Here is a 22488-nt window from a genome sequence, read left to right as displayed (position 1 = left end):
TCAGGTTGTGTTATGGGGATTGGGGGGGTCAGGTTGTGTTATGGGGATGGGGGGGGTCAGGTTGTGTTATGGGGATGGGGGTCAGGTTGTGTTATGGGGATGTGTTATGGGGGTCAGGTTGTGTTATGGGGATGGTTGTGTTATGGGGGGTCAGGTTGTGTTATGGGGATGGGGGTCAGGTTGTGTTATGGGGATGGGGGGGGTCAGGTTGTGTTATGGGGATGGGGTCAGGTTGTGTTATGGGGATCAGGTTGTGTTATGGGGGGGGGGTCAGGTTGTGTTATGGGGATGGTAGGTTGTGTTATGGGGGTCAGGTTGTGTTATGGGGGGTCAGGTTGTGTTATGGGGGGTCAGGTCAGGTTGTGTTATTATGGGGGGTCAGGTTGTGTTATTGGGGGGTCAGGTTGTGTTATGGGGGGGTCAGGTTGTGTTATGGGGGGGCAGGTTGTGTTATGGGGACAGGGGGTCAGGTTGTGTTATGGGGGGTCAGGTTGTGTTATGGGGGGCAGGTTGTGTTATGGGGACAGGGGGGGTCAGGTTGTATCTAGTAAAAAGGGACCTTTGATTATATCCCTCTTTATTTTCTTTAGGAAACTTGGCGGACTGAAAAAAGAGAACATTTTCTGCGACCTACGAGTCCCGACCCAGTTTCAAACCACCAAGGCAGACGACATCGACCTCGTCATCCTCACAGGTGCTCAGTCCAGTATTAAACTATGTACTGTCCAGTATTAAACTAACTTGGCCTATGTACTGTCCAGTATTAAACTAACTAGGCCTATGTACTGTCCAGTATTAAACTAACTAGGCCTATGTACATTACATTTAAGTCATTTAGCAGACGCTCTTATCCAGAGCGACTTACAAATTGGTGCATACACCTTATGACAACCAGTGGAACAGCCACTTGCATCTAAATCTTGTTGGGGGAGAAGGGGGGTGAGAAGGATTACTTACCCTTACTTACCCTATCCTAGGTATTCCTTGAAGAGGTGGGGTTTCAGGTGTCTCCGGAAGGTGGTGATTGACTCCGCTGTCCTGGCGTCGTGAGGGAGTTTGTTCCACCATTGGGGGCCAGAGCAGCGAACAGTTTTGACTGGGCTGAGCGGGAACTGTACTTCCTCAGTGGTAGGGAGGCGAGCAGGCCAGAGGTGGATGAACGCAGTGCCCTTGTTTGGGTGTAGGGCCTGATCAGAGCCTGGAGGTACTGAGGTGCCGTTCCCCTCACAGCTCCGTAGGCGAGCACCATGGTCTTGTAGCGGATGCGAGCTTCAACTGGAAGCCAGTGGAGAGAGCGGAGGAGCGGGGTGACGTGAGAGAACTTGGGAAGGTTGAACACCAGACGGGCTGCGGCGTTCTGGATGAGTTGTAGGGGTTTAATGGCACAGGCAGGGAGCCCAGCCAACAGCGAGTTGCAGTAATCAAGACGGGAGATGACAAGTGCCTGGATTAGGACCTGCGCCGCTTCCTGTGTGAGGCAGGGTCGTACTCTGCGGATGTTGTAGAGCATGAACCTACAGGAACGGGACACCGCCTTGATGTTAGTTGAGAACGCCAGGGTGTTGTCCAGGATCACGCCAAGGTTCTTAGCGCTCTGGGAGGAGGACACAATGGAGTTGTCAACCGTGATGGCGAGATCATGGAACGGGCAGTCCTTCCCCGGGAGGAAGAGGAGCTCCGTCTTGCTGAGGTTCAGCTTGAGGTGGTGATCCGTCATCCACACTGATATGTCTGCCAGACATGCAGAGATGCGATTCGCCACCTGGTCATCAGAAGGGGGAAAGGAGAAGATTAATTGTGTGTCGTCTGCATAGCAATGATAGGAGAGACCATGTGAGGTTATGACAGAGCCAAGTGACTTGGTGTATAGCGAGAATAAGAGAGGGCCTAGAACAGAGCCCTGGGGACACCAGTGGTGAGAGCGCGTGGTGAGGAGACAGATTCTCGCCACGCCACCTGGTAGGAGCGACCTGTCAGGTAGGACGCAATCCAAGCGTGGGCCGCGCCGGAGATGCCCAACTCGGAGAGGGTGGAGAGGAGGATCTGATGGTTCACAGTATCGAAGGCAGCCGATAGGTCTAGAAGGATGAGAGCAGAGGAGAGAGAGTTAGCTTTAGCAGTGCGGAGCGCTCCGTGATACAGAGAAGAGCAGTCTCAGTTGAATGACTAGTCTTGAAACCTGACTGATTTGGATCAAGAAGGTCATTCTGAGAGAGATAGCGGTAGAGCTGGCCAAGGACGGCACGCTCAAGAGTTTTGGAGAGAAAAGAGAGAAGGGATACTGGTCTGTAGTTGTTGACATCGGAGGGATCGAGTGTAGGTTTTTTCAGAAGGGGTGCAACTCTCGCTCTCTTGAAGACGGGAGGGACGTAGCCAGCGGTCAGGGATGAGTTGATGAGCGAGGTAAGGTAAGGGAGAAGGTCTCCGGAAATGGTCTGGAGAAGAGAGGAGGGGATAGGGTCAAGCGGGCAGGTTGTTGGGCGGCCGGCCGTCACAAGACGCGAGATTTCATCTGGAGAGAGAGGGGAGAAAGAGGTCAGAGCATAGGGTAGGGCAGTGTGAGCAGAACCAGCGGTGTCGTTTGACTTAGCAAACGAGGATCGGATGTCATCGACCTTCTTTTCAAAATGGTTGACGAAGTCATCTGCAGAGAGGGAGGAGGGAGGGGGGAGGATTCAGGAGGGAGGAGAAGGTGGCAAAGAGCTTCCTAGGGTTAGAGGCAGATGCTTGGAATTTAGAATGGTAGAAAGTGGCTTTAGCAGCAGAGACAGAGGAGGAAAATGTAGAGAGGAGGGAGTGAAAGGATGCCAGGTCCGCAGGGAGGCGAGTTTTCCTCCATTTCCGCTCGGCTGCCCGGAGCCCTGTTCTGTGAGCTCGCAATGAGTCGTCGAGCCACGGAGCGGGGAGGGGAGGACCGAGCCGGCCTGGAGGATAGGGACATAGGGAGTCAAAGGATGCAGTAAGGGAGGAGAGGAGGGTTGAGGAGGCAGAATCAGGAGATAGGTTGGAGAAAGTTTGAGCAGAGGGAAGAGAAGATAGGATGGAAGAGGAGAGAGTAGCGGGGAGAGAGAGCGAAGATTGGGACGGCGCGATACCATCCGAGTAGGGGCAGTGTGGGAAGTGTTGGATGAGAGCGAGAGGGAAAAGGATACAAGGTAGTGGTCGGAGACTTGGAGGGGAGTTGCAATGAGGTTAGTGGAAGAACAGCATCTAGTAAAGATGAGGTCAAGCGTATTGCCTGCCTTGTGAGTAGGGGGGAGGGTGAGAGGGTGAGGTCAAAAGAGGAGAGGAGTGGAAAGAAGGAGGCAGAGAGGAATGAGTCAAAGGTAGACGTGGGGAGGTTAAAGTCGCCCAGAACTGTGAGAGGTGAGCCGTCCTCAGGAAAGGAGCTTATCAAGGCATCAAGCTCATTGATGAACTCTCCGAGGAACCTGGAGGGCGATAAATGATAAGGATGTTAAGCTTGAAAGGGCTGGTAACTGTGACAGCATGGAATTCAAAGGAGGCAATAGACAGATGGGTAAGGGGAGAAAGAGAGAAAGACCACTTGGGAGAGATGTACTGTCCGGTATTAAACTAACTAGGCCTATGTACTGTCCAGTATTAAACTAACTTGGCCTATGTACTGTCCAGTATTAAACTAACTTGGCCTATGTACTGTCCAGTATTAAACTAACTTGGCCTATGTACTGTCCAGTATTAAACTAACTTGGCCTATGTACTGTCCAGTATTAAACTAACTTGGCCTATGTACTGTCCGGTATTAAACTAACTAGGCCTATGTACTGTCCGGTATTAAACTAACTAGGCCTATGTACTGTGTGGTATTAAACTAACTAGGCCTATGTACTGTGTGGTATTAAACTAACTAGGCCTATGTACTGTGTGGTATTAAACTAACGAGGCCTATGTACTGTCCGGTATTAAACTAACGAGGCCTATGTACTGTCCGGTATTAAACTAACGAGGCCTATGTACTGTCCGGTATTAAACTAACGAGGCCTATGTACTGTCCGGTATTTAACTAACGAGGCCTATGTACTGTCCGGTATTTAACTAACTAGGCCTATGTACTGTCCGGTATTTAACTAACTAGGCCTATGTAGTGTCCGGTATTAAACTAACTAGGCCTATGTAGTGTCCGGTATTAAACTAACTAGGCCTATGTAGTGTCCGGTATTTAACTAACTAGGCCTATGTACTGTCCGGTATTTAACTAACTAGGCCTATGTACTGTCCGGTATTAAACTAACTAGGCCTATGTACTGTCCAGTATTAAACTAACTAGGCCTATGTACTGTCCAGTATTTAACTAACTAGGCCTATGTACTGTCCAGTATTTAACTAACTAGGCCTATGTACTGTCCAGTATTTAACTAACTAGGCCTATGTACTGTCCAGTATTTAACTAACTAGGCCTATGTACTGTCCAGTATTTAACTAACTAGGCCTATGTACTGTCCAGTATTTAACTAACTAGGCCTATGTACTGTCCAGTATTTAACTAACTAGGCCTATGTACTGTCCAGTATTAAACTAACTAGGCCTATGTACTGTCCAGTATTAAACTAACTAGGCCTATGTACTGTGTGGTATTAAACTAACTAGGCCTATGTACTGTGTGGTTGACTCGACTCCTAACCAATGTTCCTTCTCTTTTTTTTGAGCACTGAGCAAATTTCACTTCTGCTGAGCGCAAACTTGAAAATTCTGTGCAGCTTCCAGCTCTCGTTTACTGTGAACACTGAGGCTGTACCTGCTTTAAGTTACAGTTTTACTGTGAACACTGAGGCTGTCCCCTCGTTAAGTTACAGTTTTACTGTGAACACTGAGGCTGTACCCACTTTAAGTTACAGTTTTACTATGAACACTGAGGCTGTACCCACTTTAAGTTACAGTTTTACTGTGAACACTGAGGCTGTACCCACTTTAAGTTACAGTTTTACTGTGAACACTGAGGCTGTCCCCTCGTTAAGTTACAGTTTTACTGTGAACACTGAGGCTGTACCCACTTTAAGTTACAGTTTTACTGTGAACACTGAGGCTGTCCCCTCTTTAAGTTACAGTTTTACTGTGAACACTGAGGCTGTACCCACTTTAAGTTACAGTTTTACTGTGAACACTGAGGCTGTACCCGCTTTAAGTTACAGTTTTACTGTGAACACTGAGGCTGTACCCACTAAGTTACAGTTTTACTGTGAACACTGAGGCTGTCCCCTCTTTATGTTACAGTTTTACTGTGAACACTGAGGCTGTCCCCTCTTTATGTTACAGTTTTACTGTGAACACTGAGGCTGTACCCACTTTAAGTTAGTTTTAATAGTGGCCAAGTAGGCTACTGTGGCTATGTGATCATAATGTAGGTCTACCAGAGTGGCCTGCCATCAAAAACAATGGAGAAAAACCTGTAGGTGTTCACTCCAAGGACCGTAGCTCTCCAGGAACAGGGTCGGAGTGCTACTGTCCTCGAGGTGTTCACTCCAAGGACCGTAGCTCTCCAGGAACAGGGTTGGAGTGAACACCTAGAGGACAGTAGCTCTCCAGGAACAGGGTTGGAGTGAACACCTAGTGGACATCAGCTCTCCAGGAACAGGGTTGGAGTGAACACCTAGAGGACAGTAGCTCTCCAGGAACAGGGTCGGAGTGCTACTGTCCTCGAGGTGTTCACTCCAAGGACAGTAGCTCTCCAGGAACAGGGTCGGAGTGCTACTGTCCTCGAGGTGTTCACTCCAAGGACAGTAGCTCTCCAGGAACAGGGTCGGAGTGCTACTGTCCTCGAGGTGTTCACTCCAAGGACAGTAGCTCTCCAGGAACAGGGTCGGAGTGCTACTGTCCTCGAGGTGTTCACTCCAAGGACCATAGCTCTCCAGGAACAGGGTTGGAGTGAACACCTAGAGGACAGTAGCTCTCCAGGAACAGGGTTGGAGTGAACACCTAGAGGACAGTAGCTCTCCAGGAACAGGGTTGGAGTGAACACCTAGAGGACAGTAGCTCTCCAGGAACAGGGTTGGAGTGAACACCTAGAGGACAGTAGCTCTCCAGGAACAGGGTTGGAGTGAACACCTAGAGGACAGTAGCTCTCCAGGAACAGGGTTGGAGTGAACACCTAGAGGACAGTAGCTCTCCAGGAACAGGGTTGGAGTGAACACCTAGAGGACAGTAGCTCTCCAGGAACAGGGTTGGAGTGAACACCTAGAGGACAGTAGCTCTCCAGGAACAGGGTCTGAGTGAACACCTAGAGGACAGTAGCTCTCCAGGAACAGGGTTGAAGTGAACACCTAGAGGACAGTAGCTCTCCAGGAACAGGGTTGGGAGTGAACACCTAGAGGACAGTAGCTCTCCAGGAACAGGGTTGGAGTGAACACCTCGAGGACAGTAGCTCTCCAGGAACAGGGTTGGAGTGAACACCTAGAGGACAGTAGCTCTCCAGGAACAGGGTTGGAGTGAACACCTAGAGGACAGTAGCTCTCCAGGAACAGGGTTGGAGTGAACACCTAGAGGACAGTAGCTCTCCAGGAACAGGGTTGGAGTGAACACCTAGAGGACAGTAGCTCTCCAGGAACAGGGTTGGAGTGAACACCTAGAGGACAGTAGCTCTCCAGGAACAGGGTTGGAGTGAACACCTAGAGGACAGTAGCTCTCCAGGAACAGGGTTGGAGTGAACACCTAGAGGACAGTAGCTCTCCAGGAACAGGGTTGGAGTGAACACCTAGAGGACAGTAGCTCTCCAGGAACAGGGTTGGAGTGAACACCTAGAGGACAGTAGCTCTCCAGGAACAGGGTTGGAGTGAACACCTCGAGGACAGTAGCTCTCCAGGAACAGGGTTGGAGTGAACACCGAGAGGACAGTAGCTCTCCAGGAACAGGGTTGGAGTGAACACCTAGAGGACAGTAGCTCTCCAGGAACAGGGTTGGAGTGAACACCTAGAGGACAGTAGCTCTCCAGGAACAGGGTTGGAGTGAACACCTAGAGGACAGTAGCTCTCCAGGAACAGGGTTGGAGTGAACACCGAGAGGACAGTAGCTCTCCAGGAACAGGGTTGGAGTGAACACCTAGAGGACAGTAGCTCTCCAGGAACAGGGTTGGAGTGAACACCTAGAGGACAGTAGCTCTCCAGGAACAGGGTTGGAGTGAACACCGAGAGGACAGTAGCTCTCCAGGAACAGGGTTGGAGTGAACACCTAGAGGACAGTAGCTCTCCAGGAACAGGGTCTGAGTGAACACCTAGAGGACAGTAGCTCTCCAGGAACAGGGTTGAAGTGAACACCTAGAGGACAGTAGCTCTCCAGGAACAGGGTTGGGAGTGAACACCTAGAGGACAGTAGCTCTCCAGGAACAGGGTTGGAGTGAACACCTCGAGGACAGTAGCTCTCCAGGAACAGGGTTGGAGTGAACACCTAGAGGACAGTAGCTCTCCAGGAACAGGGTTGGAGTGAACACCTAGAGGACAGTAGCTCTCCAGGAACAGGGTTGGAGTGAACACCTAGAGGACAGTAGCTCTCCAGGAACAGGGTTGGAGTGAACACCTAGAGGACAGTAGCTCTCCAGGAACAGGGTTGGAGTGAACACCTAGAGGACAGTAGCTCTCCAGGAACAGGGTTGGAGTGAACACCTAGAGGACAGTAGCTCTCCAGGAACAGGGTTGGAGTGAACACCTAGAGGACAGTAGCTCTCCAGGAACAGGGTTGGAGTGAACACCTAGAGGACAGTAGCTCTCCAGGAACAGGGTTGGAGTGAACACCTAGAGGACAGTAGCTCTCCAGGAACAGGGTTGGAGTGAACACCTCGAGGACAGTAGCTCTCCAGGAACAGGGTTGGAGTGAACACCGAGAGGACAGTAGCTCTCCAGGAACAGGGTTGGAGTGAACACCTAGAGGACAGTAGCTCTCCAGGAACAGGGTTGGAGTGAACACCTAGAGGACAGTAGCTCTCCAGGAACAGGGTTGGAGTGAACACCTAGTGGACATCAGCTCTCCAGGAACAGGGTTGGAGAGCCCTGTTCTAACTCAAACCTCCTCTCACAACTCAAACCTCCTCTCACAACTCAAACCTCCTCTCACAACTCAAACCTCCTCTCACAACTCAAACCTCCTCTCACAACTCAAACCTCCTCTCACAACTCAAACCTCCTCTCACAACTCAAACCTCCTCTCACAACTCAAACCTCCTCTCACAACTCAAACCTCCTCTCACAACTCAAACCTCCTCTCACAACTCAAACCTCTTCTCACAACTCAACCCTCTTCTCTCTGGCTTCTAAGGTCACGGGGTGTTCTGCATCGACGTGAAGCCCTGGAGAGGAACGGTGTCTTCCCAGCGGCAGCAATGGCACGTCCAGCTCAAAGAACAGCACCGCAACTTTACCAACACCTCCATCGAACAGGTGGCTGACCCCATTGAGGCCGTCATGGTAAATATGTCAGAACATCTTTTTAGTTAATAAAATAAATTACATATCAAATGTAGCCAAGTCTTTCACATAGACTAGTGGTCCAAAAGACTACAGTATGAAGTCTAGGTCAGGGGGGTTATCACTTAATGAGGGGGGCAATAACTTGATTGAGATAATAAATGGCCTATAGTTTTACTATGACTGTGGCAGGGCATGGTCGGACAAGTCTAGTTGTCAGATTGGGCTGAGTGGTAGCCTAGTTGTCAGATTGGGCTGAGTGGTAGCCTAGTTGTCAGTTTGGGCTGAGTGGTAGCCTAGTTGTCAGTTTGGGCTGAGTGGTAGCCTAGTTGTCAGTTTGGGCTGAGTGGTAGCCTAGTTGTCAGTTTGGGCTGAGTGGTAGCCTAGTTGTCAGTTTGGGCTGAGTGGTAGCCTAGTTGTCAGTTTGGGCTGAGTGGTAGCCTAGTTGTCAGTTTGGGCTGAGTGGTAGCCTAGTTGTCAGTTTGGGCTGAGTGGTAGCCTAGTTGTCAGTTTGGGCTGAGTGTTAGCGTAGCCTAGTTGTCAGTTTGGGCTGAGTGTTAGCGTAGCCTAGTTGTCAGTTTGGGCTGAGTGTTAGCGTAGCCTAGTTGTCAGTTTGGGCTGAGTGTTAGCGTAGCCTAGTTGTCAGATTGGGCTGAGTGGTAGCCTAGTTGTCAGTTTGGGCTGAGTGGTAGCCTAGTTGTCAGTTTGGGCTGAGTGGTAGCCTAGTTGTCAGTTTAGGCTGAGTGGTAGCCTAGATGTCAGTTTGGGCTGAGTGGTAGCCTAGTTGTCAGTGTGGGCTGAGTGGTAGCCTAGTTGTCAGATTGGGCTGAGTGGTAGCCTAGTTGTCAGTTTGGGCTGAGTGGTAGCCTAGTTGTCAGTTTGGGCTGAGTGGTAGCCTAGTTGTCAGTTTGGGCTGAGTGGTAGCCTAGTTGTCAGTTTGGGCTGAGTGGTAGCCTAGTTGTCAGTTTGGGCTGAGTGGTAGCCTAGTTGTCAGTTTGGGCTGAGTGGTAGCCTAGATGTCAGTTTGGGCTGAGTGGTAGCCTAGTTGTCAGATTGGGCTGAGTGGTAGCCTAGTTGTCAGATTGGGCTGAGTGGTAGCCTAGTTGTCAGATTGGGCTGAGTGGTAGCCTAGTTGTCAGTTTGGGCTGAGTGTCGCCTAGTTGTCAGTTTAGGCTGAGTGGTAGCCTAGATGTCAGTTTAGGCTGAGTGGTAGCCTAGATGTCAGTTTGGGCTGAGTGGTAGCCTAGATGTCAGTTTAGGCTGAGTGGTAGCCTAGTTGTCAGATTGGGCTGAGTGGTAGCCTAGTTGTCAGATTGGGCTGAGTGGTAGCCTAGTTGTCAGATTGGGCTGAGTGGTAGCCTAGTTGTCAGATTGGGCTGAGTGGTAGCCTAGTTGTCAGTTTGGGCTGAGTGGTAGCCTAGTTGTCAGTTTGGGCTGAGTGGTAGCCTAGTTGTCAGTTTGGGCTGAGTGGTAGCCTAGTTGTCAGTTTGGGCTGAGTGGTAGCCTAGTTGTCAGTTTGGGCTGAGTGGTAGCCTAGTTGTCAGTTTGGGCTGAGTGTTAGCGTAGCCTAGTTGTCAGTTTGGGCTGAGTGTTAGCCTAGTTGTCAGTTTGGGCTGAGTGGTAGCCTAGTTGTCAGTGTGGGCTGAGTGGTAGCCTAGTTGTCAGTTTGGGCTGAGTGGTAGCCTAGTTGTCAGTTTGGGCTGAGTGTTAGCGTAGCCTAGTTGTCAGTTTGGGCTGAGTGTTAGCGTAGCCTAGTTGTCAGTTTGGGCTGAGTGTTAGCGTAGCCTAGTTGTCAGTGTGGGCTGAGTGTTAGCGTAGCCTAGTTGTCAGTGTGGGCTGAGTGTTAGCGTAGCCTAGTTGTCAGTGTGGGCTGAGTGTTAGCGTAGCCTAGTTGTCAGTGTGGGCTGAGTGTTAGCGTAGCCTAGTTGTCAGTGTGGGCTGAGTGTTAGCGTAGCCTAGTTGTCAGTGTGGGCTGAGTGTTAGCGTAGCCTAGTTGTCAGTGTGGGCTGAGTGTTAGCGTAGCCTAGTTGTCAGTGTGGGCTGAGTGTTAGCGTAGCCTAGTTGTCAGTTTGGGCTGAGTGTTAGCGTAGCCTAGTTGTCAGTTTGGGCTGAGTGTTAGCGTAGCCTAGTTGTCAGTTTGGGCTGAGTGTTAGCGTAGCCTAGTTGTCAGTTTGGGCTGAGTGTTAGCGTAGCCTAGTTGTCAGTTTGGGCTGAGTGTTAGCGTAGCCTAGTTGTCAGTTTGGGCTGAGTGTTAGCGTAGCCTAGTTGTCAGTTTGGGCTGAGTGTTAGCGTAGCCTAGTTGTCAGTTTGGGCTGAGTGTTAGCGTAGCCTAGTTGTCAGTTTGGGCTGAGTGTTAGCGTAGCCTAGTTGTCAGTTTGGGCTGAGTGTTAGCGTAGCCTAGTTGTCAGTTTGGGCTGAGTGTTAGCGTAGCCTAGTTGTCAGTTTGGGCTGAGTGTTAGCGTAGCCTAGTTGTCAGTGTGGGCTGAGTGTTAGCGTAGCCTAGTTGTCAGTGTGGGCTGAGTGTTAGCGTAGCCTAGTTGTCAGTGTGGGCTGAGTGTTAGCGTAGCCTAGTTGTCAGTGTGGGCTGAGTGTTAGCGTAGCCTAGTTGTCAGTGTGGGCTGAGTGTTAGCGTAGCCTAGTTGTCAGTGTGGGCTGAGTGGTAGCCTAGTTGTCAGTTTGGGCTGAGTGTAGCCTGGTACTTCAGTCTGCCAGCCAAGCTCCCTCTTATCCAACCTCTGCCCCAACATAGCATCTACAGCAGGGTTGCTCATTTTGCCCCCGCGGCCCGTCTACGGTCTTCACCGAGGTCCGGAGGGCCGCACTTAAAATGGATTGTTATTTACTCTATCCATAGCTTCTGGAATCAGCTATGCTCCCTGACTGTCTCGCTTTCCTTTAGATGACTGTTAGTAAGCTGGACAGTGAAGACTATAAATGTAGGTCTGTTATTTCTACAGAGATTGAGTTTTATTTTGGTAACCTCAATCTCAATGTTGATTGAGATTGTGTGTCCCCCCCCTCCCAGATTGAAGGGGTTCGCAGGCCAGATCTGGCCCATATGTTTGACATCCCTGAGGCTCTTGCTCTATACAGTGAATGTAAATGAGTGCCTCCTGTCCTGCCCTGGTAGACAGGGTGACAGCTGTGTTGAGGCACCTGTTTTCCCCTCTATAAACATAATTACAGCTGTTAAAAATCAAGAGGCCCCACTTTGTGGAAGGGACTTTACCGAACCCTGCTCCCGCTGTAGTGTTCATCAACTCATTTACATATAAATGTACTACTCTGACTCAGTCAAGATCCAGGATAAAGCAGACAGTTTGGTTTAGAATCCAAAACTACAGTTTGGTTTAGAATCCAAAACTACAGTTTGGTTTAGAATCCAAAACTACAGTTTGGTTTAGAATCCAAAACTACAGAGTGGTTTAGAATCCAAAACTAGAGTGGTTTAGAATCCAAAACTACAGAGTGGTTTAGAATCCAAAACTACAGTTTGGTTTAGAATCCAAAACTACAGTTTGGTTTAGAATCCAAAACTACAGAGTGGTTTAGAATCCAAAACTACAGAGTGGTTTAGAATCCAAAACTACAGAGTGGTTTAGAATCCAAAACTACAGAGTGGTTTAGAATCCAAAACTACAGAGTGGTTTAGAATCCAAAACTACAGAGTGGTTTAGAATCCAAAACTACAGAGTGGTTTAGAATCCAAAACTACAGAGTGGTTTAGAATCCAAAACTACAGAGTGGTTTAGAATCCAAAACTACAGAGTGGTTTAGAATCCAAAACTACAGAGTGGTTTAGAATCCAAAACTACAGAGTGGTTTAGAATCCAAAACTACAGAGTGGTTTAGAATCCAAAACTACAGAGTGGTTTAGAATCCAAAACTACAGAGTGGTTTAGAATGCAAAGCTACAGAGTGGTTTAGAAGGATATTTTATCATCAAATCCTTCCAATGGTGATTTTTGGGGGTAACACCATTTTTCCTAAACTGTGCTTTGCATTTCCATAGTGTGTCAGAAGAACATTTCCCACCAAAAACATACATTATGAGTTATTATTTGTGGTTGTTAAAATGATGCTTGGTGAATAATGATATACTATACTTGACAGACTTGCTAATGATTAGGTCTCTGATTATTAGCTAATGATTTATATCTATACACTTAGATTTTACATTCACTTTTTAGTTATTTAGGGGGTGGTGGGGTAGTTGCGTGTCATCCGCATAGCAGCAATAGGAGAGACCATGTGAGGATATGACAGAGCTGTGTGACTTGGTGTAATGTGAGAAGAGGGCCTAGAACCGAGCCCTGGGGGACACCAGTAGTGAGAGTATGTGGTGCAGATACAGACCATCTCCATGTGACCTGGTAAGAGCGGAGGATCTGATAGAGACTGAGAGGGTGGAGAGGGGGATCTGATGGAGCCTGAGACTCCCAGCCCTGAGAGGGTGGAGAGGAGGATCTGACAGAGCCTGAGACTCCCAGCCCTGAGAGGGTGGAGAGGGGGATCTGACAGAGCAACTCTGGACATTTTGAGGTTAGAGGGTCAGCCAAGGGTCAGGTATGAGTTGCTGGGGGAGGTGAAGGTCTGGGGAGAAGAGGATGGGGTCGGGCAGGCAGGCAGGTTGTCGGGGTGGCCGGACCTCACTAGTTGCTGGATGTCATCTGGAGAGGGAGAAAGAGGTCAAGGCGAGGGGTAGTTCTGGGTGAGTGAGACCAGTGGACTCAATAGGCTAGAGTGGATGTTGTCAAACTTCTTGGAAGGGAAGGTGGGAAAAGTGTTTCCTAGGTTTAGAGGCAGAACCTTGACATTATAGATTGATAAAGTGTACCTATACTAGCATACTGTGTACTCATTGTCGCGTACTATTTAACATGTCCCATTTAGTAGAAATTATGCAGTATGCCTCGGCCGCAATGCAAGAGTGGATCCTGAGTAGGTGGGGTGGGGGTTGAGTGTGGGCGCATTTTTTTTTTCTCTCCCAAATTCAACAGACAGTGCATCACATTAACCAGCCTGATAATAGCTAATTTCCTATACGATCAATTTGTCTAAACTCTGAATATAAAATGAATCGGATTATAGGCCTCCTCAGGCTGGTTATAACCAAGACTATCACATTCCAACTTATACCACAGCCCGTCTATCCTATTTTAGAAAAGACTGAAGACAGAAACTGATCATTTGGTCCCATTTCAACATGTTTATTAGTGAAACCAAAGTGTACACACACTTTCTCATGTTCAAATCAAAGGGCTATTTCACAGGAAAACGTGGCCGGCCGGGCGCATCGCGAGTTCAGTACCGTTGCATAGCAACATAGACCATATCACTGATCATTGGGAACGAGATCAGAATGACTACGAAGGCTTGATCCATCAATTCAGTTATTAAATAGGTAGGCCAGCCTTCAGAACTGGTTAACATGACCTCAATAACAGCCCAGTCCATCAATTCAGTTATTAAATAGGTAGGCCAGCCTTCAGAACCGGTTTAACATGACCTCAATAACAGCCCAGTCCATCAATTCAGTTATTAAATAGGTAGGCCAGCCTTCAGAACTGGGTTAACATGACCTCAATAGCAGCCCAGTCCATCAATTCAGTTGTTAAATAGGTAGGCCAGCCTTCAGAACCGGTTTAACATGACCTCAATAACAGCCCAGTCCATCAATTCAGTTGTTAAATAGGTAGGCCAGCCTTCAGAACTGGGTTAACATTACATTTACATTTAAGTCCATTTAGCAGACGCTCTTATCCAGAGGCCAGCCTTCAAATTGGTTAATACACCTTATGACAACCAGTGGAACAATTCACTTGCATCTAAATCTTGTTGGGGGTGAGAACTGGGTGAGAAGGATTACTTACCCTTACCCCTATCCTAGGTATTCCTTGAAGAGGTGGGGTTTCAGGTGTCTCCGGAAGGTGGTGATTGACTCCGCTGTCCTGGCGTCAAGGGAGTTTGTTCCACCATTGGGGGCCAGAGCAGCAGAACAGTTTTGACTGGGCTGAGCGGGAACTGTACTTCCTCAGTGGTAGGGAGGCGAGCAGGCCAGAGGTGGATGAACGCAGTGTCCTTGTTTGGGTGTAGGGCCTGATCAGAGCCTGGAGGTACTGAGGTGCCGTTCCCCTCACAGCTCCGTTAGGCGAGCACCATGGTCTTGTAACGGATGCGAGTCCATCTGGAAGCCAGTGGAGAGAGCGGAGGAGCGGGGTGACGTGAGAGAACTTGGGAAGGTTGAACACCAGAACGGGCTGCCGTTCTGGATGAGTTGTAGGGTTAATGGCACAGGCAGGGAGCCCAGCCAACAGCGAGTTGCAGTAATCAAGACGGGAGATGACAAGTGCCTGGATTAGGACCTGCGCCGCTTCCTGTGTGAGGCAGCCTTCAGAATGTTGTAGAGCATGAACCTCAGGAACGGGACACCGCCTTGATGTTAGTTGAGAACGTCAGGGTGTTGTCCAGGATCACGCCAAGGTTCTTAGCGCTCTGGGAGGAGGACACAATGGAGTTGTCAACCGTGATGGCGAGATCATGGAACGGGCAGTCCTTCCCCGGGAGGAAGAGGAGCTCCGTCTTGCTGAGGTTCAGCAATTCAGGTGGTGATCCGTAACACTGATATGTCTGCCAGACATGCAGAGATGCGATTAACCACCTGGTCAATCAGAAGGGGGAAAGGAGAAGATTAATTGTGTGTCGGCCAGCATAGCAATGATAGGAGAGACCATGAGGTTATGACAGAGCCAAGTGACTTGGTGTATAGCGAGAATAAGAGAGGCCAGAACAGAGCCCTGGGGGACACCAGTGGTGAGAGCGCGTGGTGAGGAGACAGATTCTCGCCACGCCACCTGGTAGGAGCGACCTGTCAGGTAGGACGCAATCAGCGTGGGCAGCGCCAGATGCCCAACTCAGAGGGTGGAATAGGAGGATCTGATGGTTCACAGTATCAAAGGCAGCCCATAGGTCTAGAAGGATGAGAGCAGAGGAGAGAGAGTTAGCTTTAGCAGTGCGGAGCGCCTCCGTGATACAGAGAAGAGCAGTCTCAGTTGAATGACTAGTCTTGAAACCTGACTGATTTGGATCAAGAAGGTCATTCTGAGAGAGATAGCATAGAGCTGGCCAAGGACGGCACGCCATCAAGAGTTTTGGAGAAAAAGAGAGAAGGGATACTGGTCTGTAGTTGTTGACATGGAGGGATCGATAACAGGTTTTTCAGAAGGGGTGCAACTCTCGCTTCTTGAAGACGGGAGGGAGGCCAGCCTTCAGGGATGAGTTGATGAGCAGGTGAGGTCAAGGGAGAAGGTCTCCGGAAATGGTCTGGAGAAGAGAGGAGGGGATAGGGTCAGCCTTCAGGTTGTTGGGCGGCCGACCGTCACAAGACGCCCAGATTTCATCTGGAGAGAGAGGTAGAAAGAGGTCAGAGCATAGGGTAACAGTGTGGGCAGAACCAGCAGTGTCGTTTGACTTAGCAAACGAGGATCGGATGTCATCGACCTTCTTTTCAAAATGGTTGACGAAGTCATCTGCAGAGAGGGAGGAGGGAGGGGGGAGGATTCAGGAGGGAGGAGAAGGTGGCAAAGAGCTTCCTAGGGTTAGAGGCAGATGCTTGGAATTTAGAGTGGTAGAAAGTGGCTTTAGCAGCAGAGACAGAGGAGGAAAATGTAGAGAGGAGGGAGTAAAGGATGCCAGGTCCGCAGGGGAGGCAGTTTTTCCATTTCCGCTAGGCTGCCCGGAGCCCTGTTCTGTGAGCTCGCAATGAGTCCCAGCCACGGAGCGGGAGGGGAGGACCGAGCCGGCCTGGAGGATAGGGGACATAGGGAGTCAAAGATGCAGTAAGGGAGGAGATGAGGGTTGAGGAGGCAGAATCAGGAGATAGGTTGGAGAAAGTTTGAGCAGAGGGAAGAGAAGATAGGATGGAAGAGGAGAGAGTAGCGGGGAGAGAGAAAGGTTGGGACGGCGCATACCATCCGAGTAGGGGCAGTGTGGTTAACATGACCTCAATAACAGCCCAGTCCATCAATTCAGTTATTAAATAGGTAGGCCAGCCTTCAGAACCGGTTTAACATGACCTCAATAACAGCCCAGTCCATCAATTCAGTTGTTAAATAGGTAGGCCAGCCTTCAGAACTGGGTTAACATGACCTCAATAACAGCCCAGTCCATCAATTCAGTTATTAAATAGGTAGGCCAGCCTTCAGAACCGGTTTAACATGACCTCAATAACAGCCCAGTCCATCAATTCAGTTGTTAAATAGGTAGGCCAGCCTTCAGAACCGGTTAACATGACCTCAATAACAGCCCAGTCCATCAATTCAGTTGTTAAATAGGTAGGCCAGCCTTCAGAACCGGTTTAACATGACCTCAATAACAGCCCAGTCCATCAATTCAGTTATTAAATAGGTAGGCCAGCCTTCAGAACTGGGTTAACATGACCTCAATAACAGCCCAGTCCATCAATTCAGTTGTTAAATAGGTAGGCCAGCCTTCAGAACTGGGTTAACATGACCTCAATAACAGCCCAGTCCATCAATTCAGTTATTAAATAGGTAGGCCAGCCTTCAGAACCGGTTAACATGACCTCAATAACAGCCCAGTCCATCAATTCAGTTATTAAATAGGTAGGCCAGCCTTCAGAACTGGGTTAACATGACCTCAATAACAGCCCAGTCCATCAATTCAGTTATTAAATAGGTAGGCCAGCCTTCAGAACTGGTTAACATGACCTCAATAACAGCCCAGTCCATCAATTCAGTTATTAAATAGGTAGGCCAGCCTTCAGAACTGGGTTAACATGACCTCAATAACAGCCCAGTCCATCAATTCAGTTATTAAATAGGTAGGCCAGCCTTCAGAACTGGGTTAACATGACCTCAATAACAGCCCAGTCCATCAATTCAGTTATTAAATAGGTAGGCCAGCCTTCAGAACTGGGTTAACATGACCTCAATAACAGCCCAGTCCATCAATTCAGTTATTAAATAGGTAGGCCAGCCTTCAGAACTGGGTTAACATGACCTCAATAACAGCCCAGTCCATCAATTCAGTTATTAAATAGGTAGGCCAGCCTTCAGAACCGGTTAACATGACCTCAATAACAGCCCAGTCCATCAATTCAGTTATTAAATAGGTAGGCCAGCCTTCAGAACTGGGTTAACATGACCTCAATAACAGCCCAGTCCATCAATTCAGTTATTAAATAGGTAGGCCAGCCTTCAGAACTGGGTTAACATGACCTCAATAACAGCCCAGTCCATCAATTCAGTTATTAAATAGGTAGGCCAGCCTTCAGAACTGGGTTAACATGACCTCAATAACAGCCCAGTCCATCAATTCAGTTATTAAATAGGTAGGCCAGCCTTCAGAACTGGGTTAACATGACCTCAATAACAGCCCAGTCCATCAATTCAGTTGTTAAATAGGTAGGCCAGCCTTCAGAACTGGGTTAACATGACCTCAATAACAGCCCAGTCCATCAATTCAGTTATTAAATAGGTAGGCCAGCCTTCAGAACTGGTTAACATGACCTCAATAACAGCCCAGTCCATCAATTCAGTTATTAAATAGGTAGGCCAGCCTTCAGAACCGGTTAACATGACCTCAATAACAGCCCAGTCCATCAATTCAGTTGTTAAATAGGTAGGCCAGCCTTCAGAACTGGGTTAACATGACCTCAATAACAGCCCAGTCCATCAATTCAGTTATTAAATAGGTAGGCCAGCCTTCAGAACCGGGTTAACATGACCTCAATAACAGCCCAGTCCATCAATTCAGTTATTAAATAGGTAGGCCAGCCTTCAGAACTGGTTAACATGACCTCAATAACAGCCCAGTCCATCAATTCAGTTGTTAAATAGGTAGGCCAGCCTTCAGAACTGGGTTAACATGACCTCAATAACAGCCCAGTCCATCAATTCAGTTATTAAATAGGTAGGCCAGCCTTCAGAACTGGGTTAACATGACCTCAATAACAGCCCAGTCCATCAATTCAGTTGTTAAATAGGTAGGCCAGCCTTCAGAACCGGTTAACATGACCTCAATAACAGCCCAGTCCATCAATTCAGTTATTAAATAGGTAGGCCAGCCTTCAGAACTGGGTTAACATGACCTCAATAACAGCCCAGTCCATCAATTCAGTTATTAAATAGGTAGGCCAGCCTTCAGAACTGGGTTAACATGACCTCAATAACAGCCCAGTCCATCAATTCAGTTGTTAAATAGGTAGGCCAGCCTTCAGAACCGGTTAACATGACCTCAATAACAGCCCAGTCCATCAATTCAGTTATTAAATAGGTAGGCCAGCCTTCAGAACTGGGTTAACATGACCTCAATAACAGCCCAGTCCATCAATTCAGTTATTAAATAGGTAGGCCAGCCTTCAGAACTGGGTTAACATGACCTCAATAACAGCCCAGTCCATCAATTCAGTTATTAAATAGGTAGGCCAGCCTTCAGAACTGGGTTAACATGACCTCAATAACAGCCCAGTCCATCAATTCAGTTGTTAAATAGGTAGGCCAGCCTTCAGAACTGGGTTAACATGACCTCAATAACAGCCCAGTCCATCAATTCAGTTATTAAATAGGTAGGCCAGCCTTCAGAACTGGGTTAACATGACCTCAATAACAGCCCAGTCCATCAATTCAGTTGTTAAATAGGTAGGCCAGCCTTCAGAACTGGGTTAACATGACCTCAATAACAGCCCAGTCCATCAATTCAGTTATTAAATAGGTAGGCCAGCCTTCAGAACCGGTTAACATGACCTCAATAACAGCCCAGTCCATCAATTCAGTTGTTAAATAGGTAGGCCAGCCTTCAGAACTGGTTAACATGACCTCAATAACAGCCCAGTCCATCAATTCAGTTATTAAATAGGTAGGCCAGCCTTCAGAACTGGGTTAACATGACCTCAATAACAGCCCAGTCCATCAATTCAGTTGTTAAATAGGTAGGCCAGCCTTCAGAACCGGTTAACATGACCTCAATAACAGCCCAGTCCATCAATTCAGTTATTAAATAGGTAGGCCAGCCTTCAGAACCGGTTTACATGACCTCAATAACAGCCCAGTCCATCAATTCAGTTGTTAAATAGGTAGGCCAGCCTTCAGAACCGGTTAACATGACCTCAATAACAGCCCAGTCCATCAATTCAGTTATTAAATAGGTAGGCCAGCCTTCAGAACTGGGTTAACATGACCTCAATAACAGCCCAGTCCATCAATTCAGTTATTAAATAGGTAGGCCAGCCTTCAGAACCGGTTAACATGACCTCAATAACAGCCCAGTCCATCAATTCAGTTATTAAATAGGTAGGCCAGCCTTCAGAACCGGGTTAACATGACCTCAATAACAGCCCAGTCCATCAATTCAGTTGTTAAATAGGTAGGCCAGCCTTCAGAACTGGTTAACATGACCTCAATAACAGCCCAGTCCATCAATTCAGTTATTAAATAGGTAGGCCAGCCTTCAGAACCGGTTAACATGACCTCAATAACAGCCCAGTCCATCAATTCAGTTATTAAATAGGTAGGCCAGCCTTCAGAACCGGTTAACATGACCTCAATAACAGCCCAGTCCATCAATTCAGTTATTAAATAGGTAGGCCAGCCTTCAGAACCGGTTAACATGACCTCAATAACAGCCCAGTCCATCAATTCAGTTATTAAATAGGTAGGCCAGCCTTCAGAACCGGTTAACATGACCTCAATAACAGCCCAGTCCATCAATTCAGTTGTTAAATAGGTAGGCCAGCCTTCAGAACCGGTTAACATGACCTCAATAACAGCCCAGTCCATCAATTCAGTTATTAAATAGGTAGGCCAGCCTTCAGAACCGGTTAACATGACCTCAATAACAGCCCAGTCCATCAATTCAGTTGTTAAATAGGTAGGCCAGCCTTCAGAACTGGGTTAACATGACCTCAATAACAGCCCAGTCCATCAATTCAGTTATTAAATAGGTAGGCCAGCCTTCAGAACTGGTTAACATGACCTCAATAACAGCCCAGTCCATCAATTCAGTTGTTAAATAGGTAGGCCAGCCTTCAGAACTGGGTTAACATGACCTCAATAACAGCCCAGTCCATCAATTCAGTTATTAAATAGGTAGGCCAGCCTTCAGAACTGGGTTAACATGACCTCAATAACAGCCCAGTCCATCAATTCAGTTATTAAATAGGTAGGCCAGCCTTCAGAACCGGTTAACATGACCTCAATAACAGCCCAGTCCATCAATTCAGTTATTAAATAGGTAGGCCAGCCTTCAGAACTGGGTTAACATGACCTCAATAACAGCCCAGTCCATCAATTCAGTTGTTAAATAGGTAGGCCAGCCTTCAGAACCGGTTAACATGACCTCAATAACAGCCCAGTCCATCAATTCAGTTATTAAATAGGTAGGCCAGCCTTCAGAACTGGGTTAACATGACCTCAATAACAGCCCAGTCCATCAATTCAGTTGTTAAATAGGTAGGCCAGCCTTCAGAACCGGTTAACATGACCTCAATAACAGCCCAGTCCATCAATTCAGTTATTAAATAGGTAGGCCAGCCTTCAGAACTGGGTTAACATGACCTCAATAACAGCCCAGTCCATCAATTCAGTTATTAAATAGGTAGGCCAGCCTTCAGAACCGGTTAACATGACCTCAATAACAGCCCAGTCCATCAATTCAGTTATTAAATAGGTAGGCCAGCCTTCAGAACTGGGTTAACATGACCTCAATAACAGCCCAGTCCATCAATTCAGTTATTAAATAGGTAGGCCAGCCTTCAGAACTGGTTAACATGACCTCAATAACAGCCCAGTCCATCAATTCAGTTATTAAATAGGTAGGCCAGCCTTCAGAACCGGGTTAACATGACCTCAATAACAGCCCAGTCCATCAATTCAGTTGTTAAATAGGTAGGCCAGCCTTCAGAACCGGTTAACATGACCTCAATAACAGCCCAGTCCATCAATTCAGTTATTAAATAGGTAGGCCAGCCTTCAGAACTGGGTTAACATGACCTCAATAACAGCCCAGTCCATCAATTCAGTTATTAAATAGGTAGGCCAGCCTTCAGAACCGGTTAACATGACCTCAATAACAGCCCAGTCCATCAATTCAGTTATTAAATAGGTAGGCCAGCCTTCAGAACCGGTTAACATGACCTCAATAACAGCCCAGTCCATCAATTCAGTTATTAAATAGGTAGGCCAGCCTTCAGAACCGGTTAACATGACCTCAATAACAGCCCAGTCCATCAATTCAGTTATTAAATAGGTAGGCCAGCCTTCAGAACCGGTTAACATGACCTCAATAACAGCCCAGTCCATCAATTCAGTTATTAAATAGGTAGGCCAGCCTTCAGAACTGGGTTAACATGACCTCAATAACAGCCCAGTCCATCAATTCAGTTATTAAATAGGTAGGCCAGCCTTCAGAACTGGGTTAACATGACCTCAATAACAGCCCAGTCCATCAATTCAGTTATTAAATAGGTAGGCCAGCCTTCAGAACCGGTTAACATGACCTCAATAACAGCCCAGTCCATCAATTCAGTTATTAAATAGGTAGGCCAGCCTTCAGAACCGGTTAACATGACCTCAATAACAGCCCAGTCCATCAATTCAGTTGTTAAATAGGTAGGCCAGCCTTCAGAACTGGTTAACATGACCTCAATAACAGCCCAGTCCATCAATTCAGTTATTAAATAGGTAGGCCAGCCTTCAGAACCGGTTAACATCATGACCTCAATAACAGCCCAGTCCATCAATTCAGTTATTAAATAGGTAGGCTAGCCTTCAGAACTGGGTTAACATGACCTCAATAACAGCCCAGTCCATCAATTCAGTTATTAAATAGGTAGGCCAGCCTTCAGAACTGGTTAACATGACCTCAATAACAGCCCAGTCCATCAATTCAGTTATTAAATAGGTAGGCCAGCCTTCAGAACCGGTTAACATGACCTCAATAACAGCCCAGTCCATCAATTCAGTTATTAAATAGGTAGGCCAGCCTTCAGAACCGGTTAACATGACCTCAATAACAGCCCAGTCCATCAATTCAGTTATTAAATAGGTAGGCCAGCCTT

The 22488-nt window shown here is 47.8% G+C and overlaps 1 protein-coding gene and 2 long non-coding RNA genes across 9 annotated transcripts in view; 2 read left to right on the top strand and 1 right to left on the bottom strand.

The window, feature by feature from the left end:
- Positions 1–22488, top strand: part of LOC127927605 (uncharacterized) — a 50810-nt gene that overhangs the window by 5672 nt on the left and 22650 nt on the right. For all 3 annotated transcript variants that reach the window (XM_052514230.1, XM_052514229.1, XM_052514228.1), the window contains exons 3-4: positions 591–694; positions 8263–8411. In XM_052514230.1, coding sequence (XP_052370190.1) covers positions 591–694; positions 8263–8411 — 253 coding nt within the window. The remainder of the gene's footprint in view (positions 1–590; positions 695–8262; positions 8412–22488) is intronic.
- Positions 18311–21384, bottom strand: LOC127927610 (uncharacterized). 4 transcript variants are annotated; one of them, XR_008128196.1, is made up of 4 exons: positions 21277–21384; positions 20406–20551; positions 20117–20188; positions 18311–18449 (listed from the first exon to the last, which is right to left on the bottom strand). It is a non-coding gene; the product is annotated as an uncharacterized LOC127927610 (long non-coding RNA). The 4 variants fall into 4 exon arrangements; XR_008128194.1 differs by lacking the exon at positions 18311–18449 and adding an exon at positions 18468–18667; XR_008128195.1 differs by lacking the exon at positions 18311–18449 and adding an exon at positions 19185–19394.
- On the top strand, positions 19730–21972 carry LOC127927609 (uncharacterized). 2 transcript variants are annotated; one of them, XR_008128192.1, is made up of 3 exons: positions 19730–20012; positions 21389–21533; positions 21823–21972. It is a non-coding gene; the product is annotated as an uncharacterized LOC127927609 (long non-coding RNA). The 2 variants fall into 2 exon arrangements; XR_008128191.1 differs by having other exon boundaries at positions 19730–20084.

This window comes from Oncorhynchus keta, unplaced genomic scaffold (genome assembly GCF_023373465.1).
Source record: "Oncorhynchus keta strain PuntledgeMale-10-30-2019 unplaced genomic scaffold, Oket_V2 Un_scaffold_15791_pilon_pilon, whole genome shotgun sequence".
Classification (NCBI taxonomy): domain Eukaryota; kingdom Metazoa; phylum Chordata; class Actinopteri; order Salmoniformes; family Salmonidae; genus Oncorhynchus; species Oncorhynchus keta.
The sequence above is the reverse complement of the archived record's forward strand: the minus strand, read 5'-3'. Positions and strand labels throughout refer to the sequence as shown.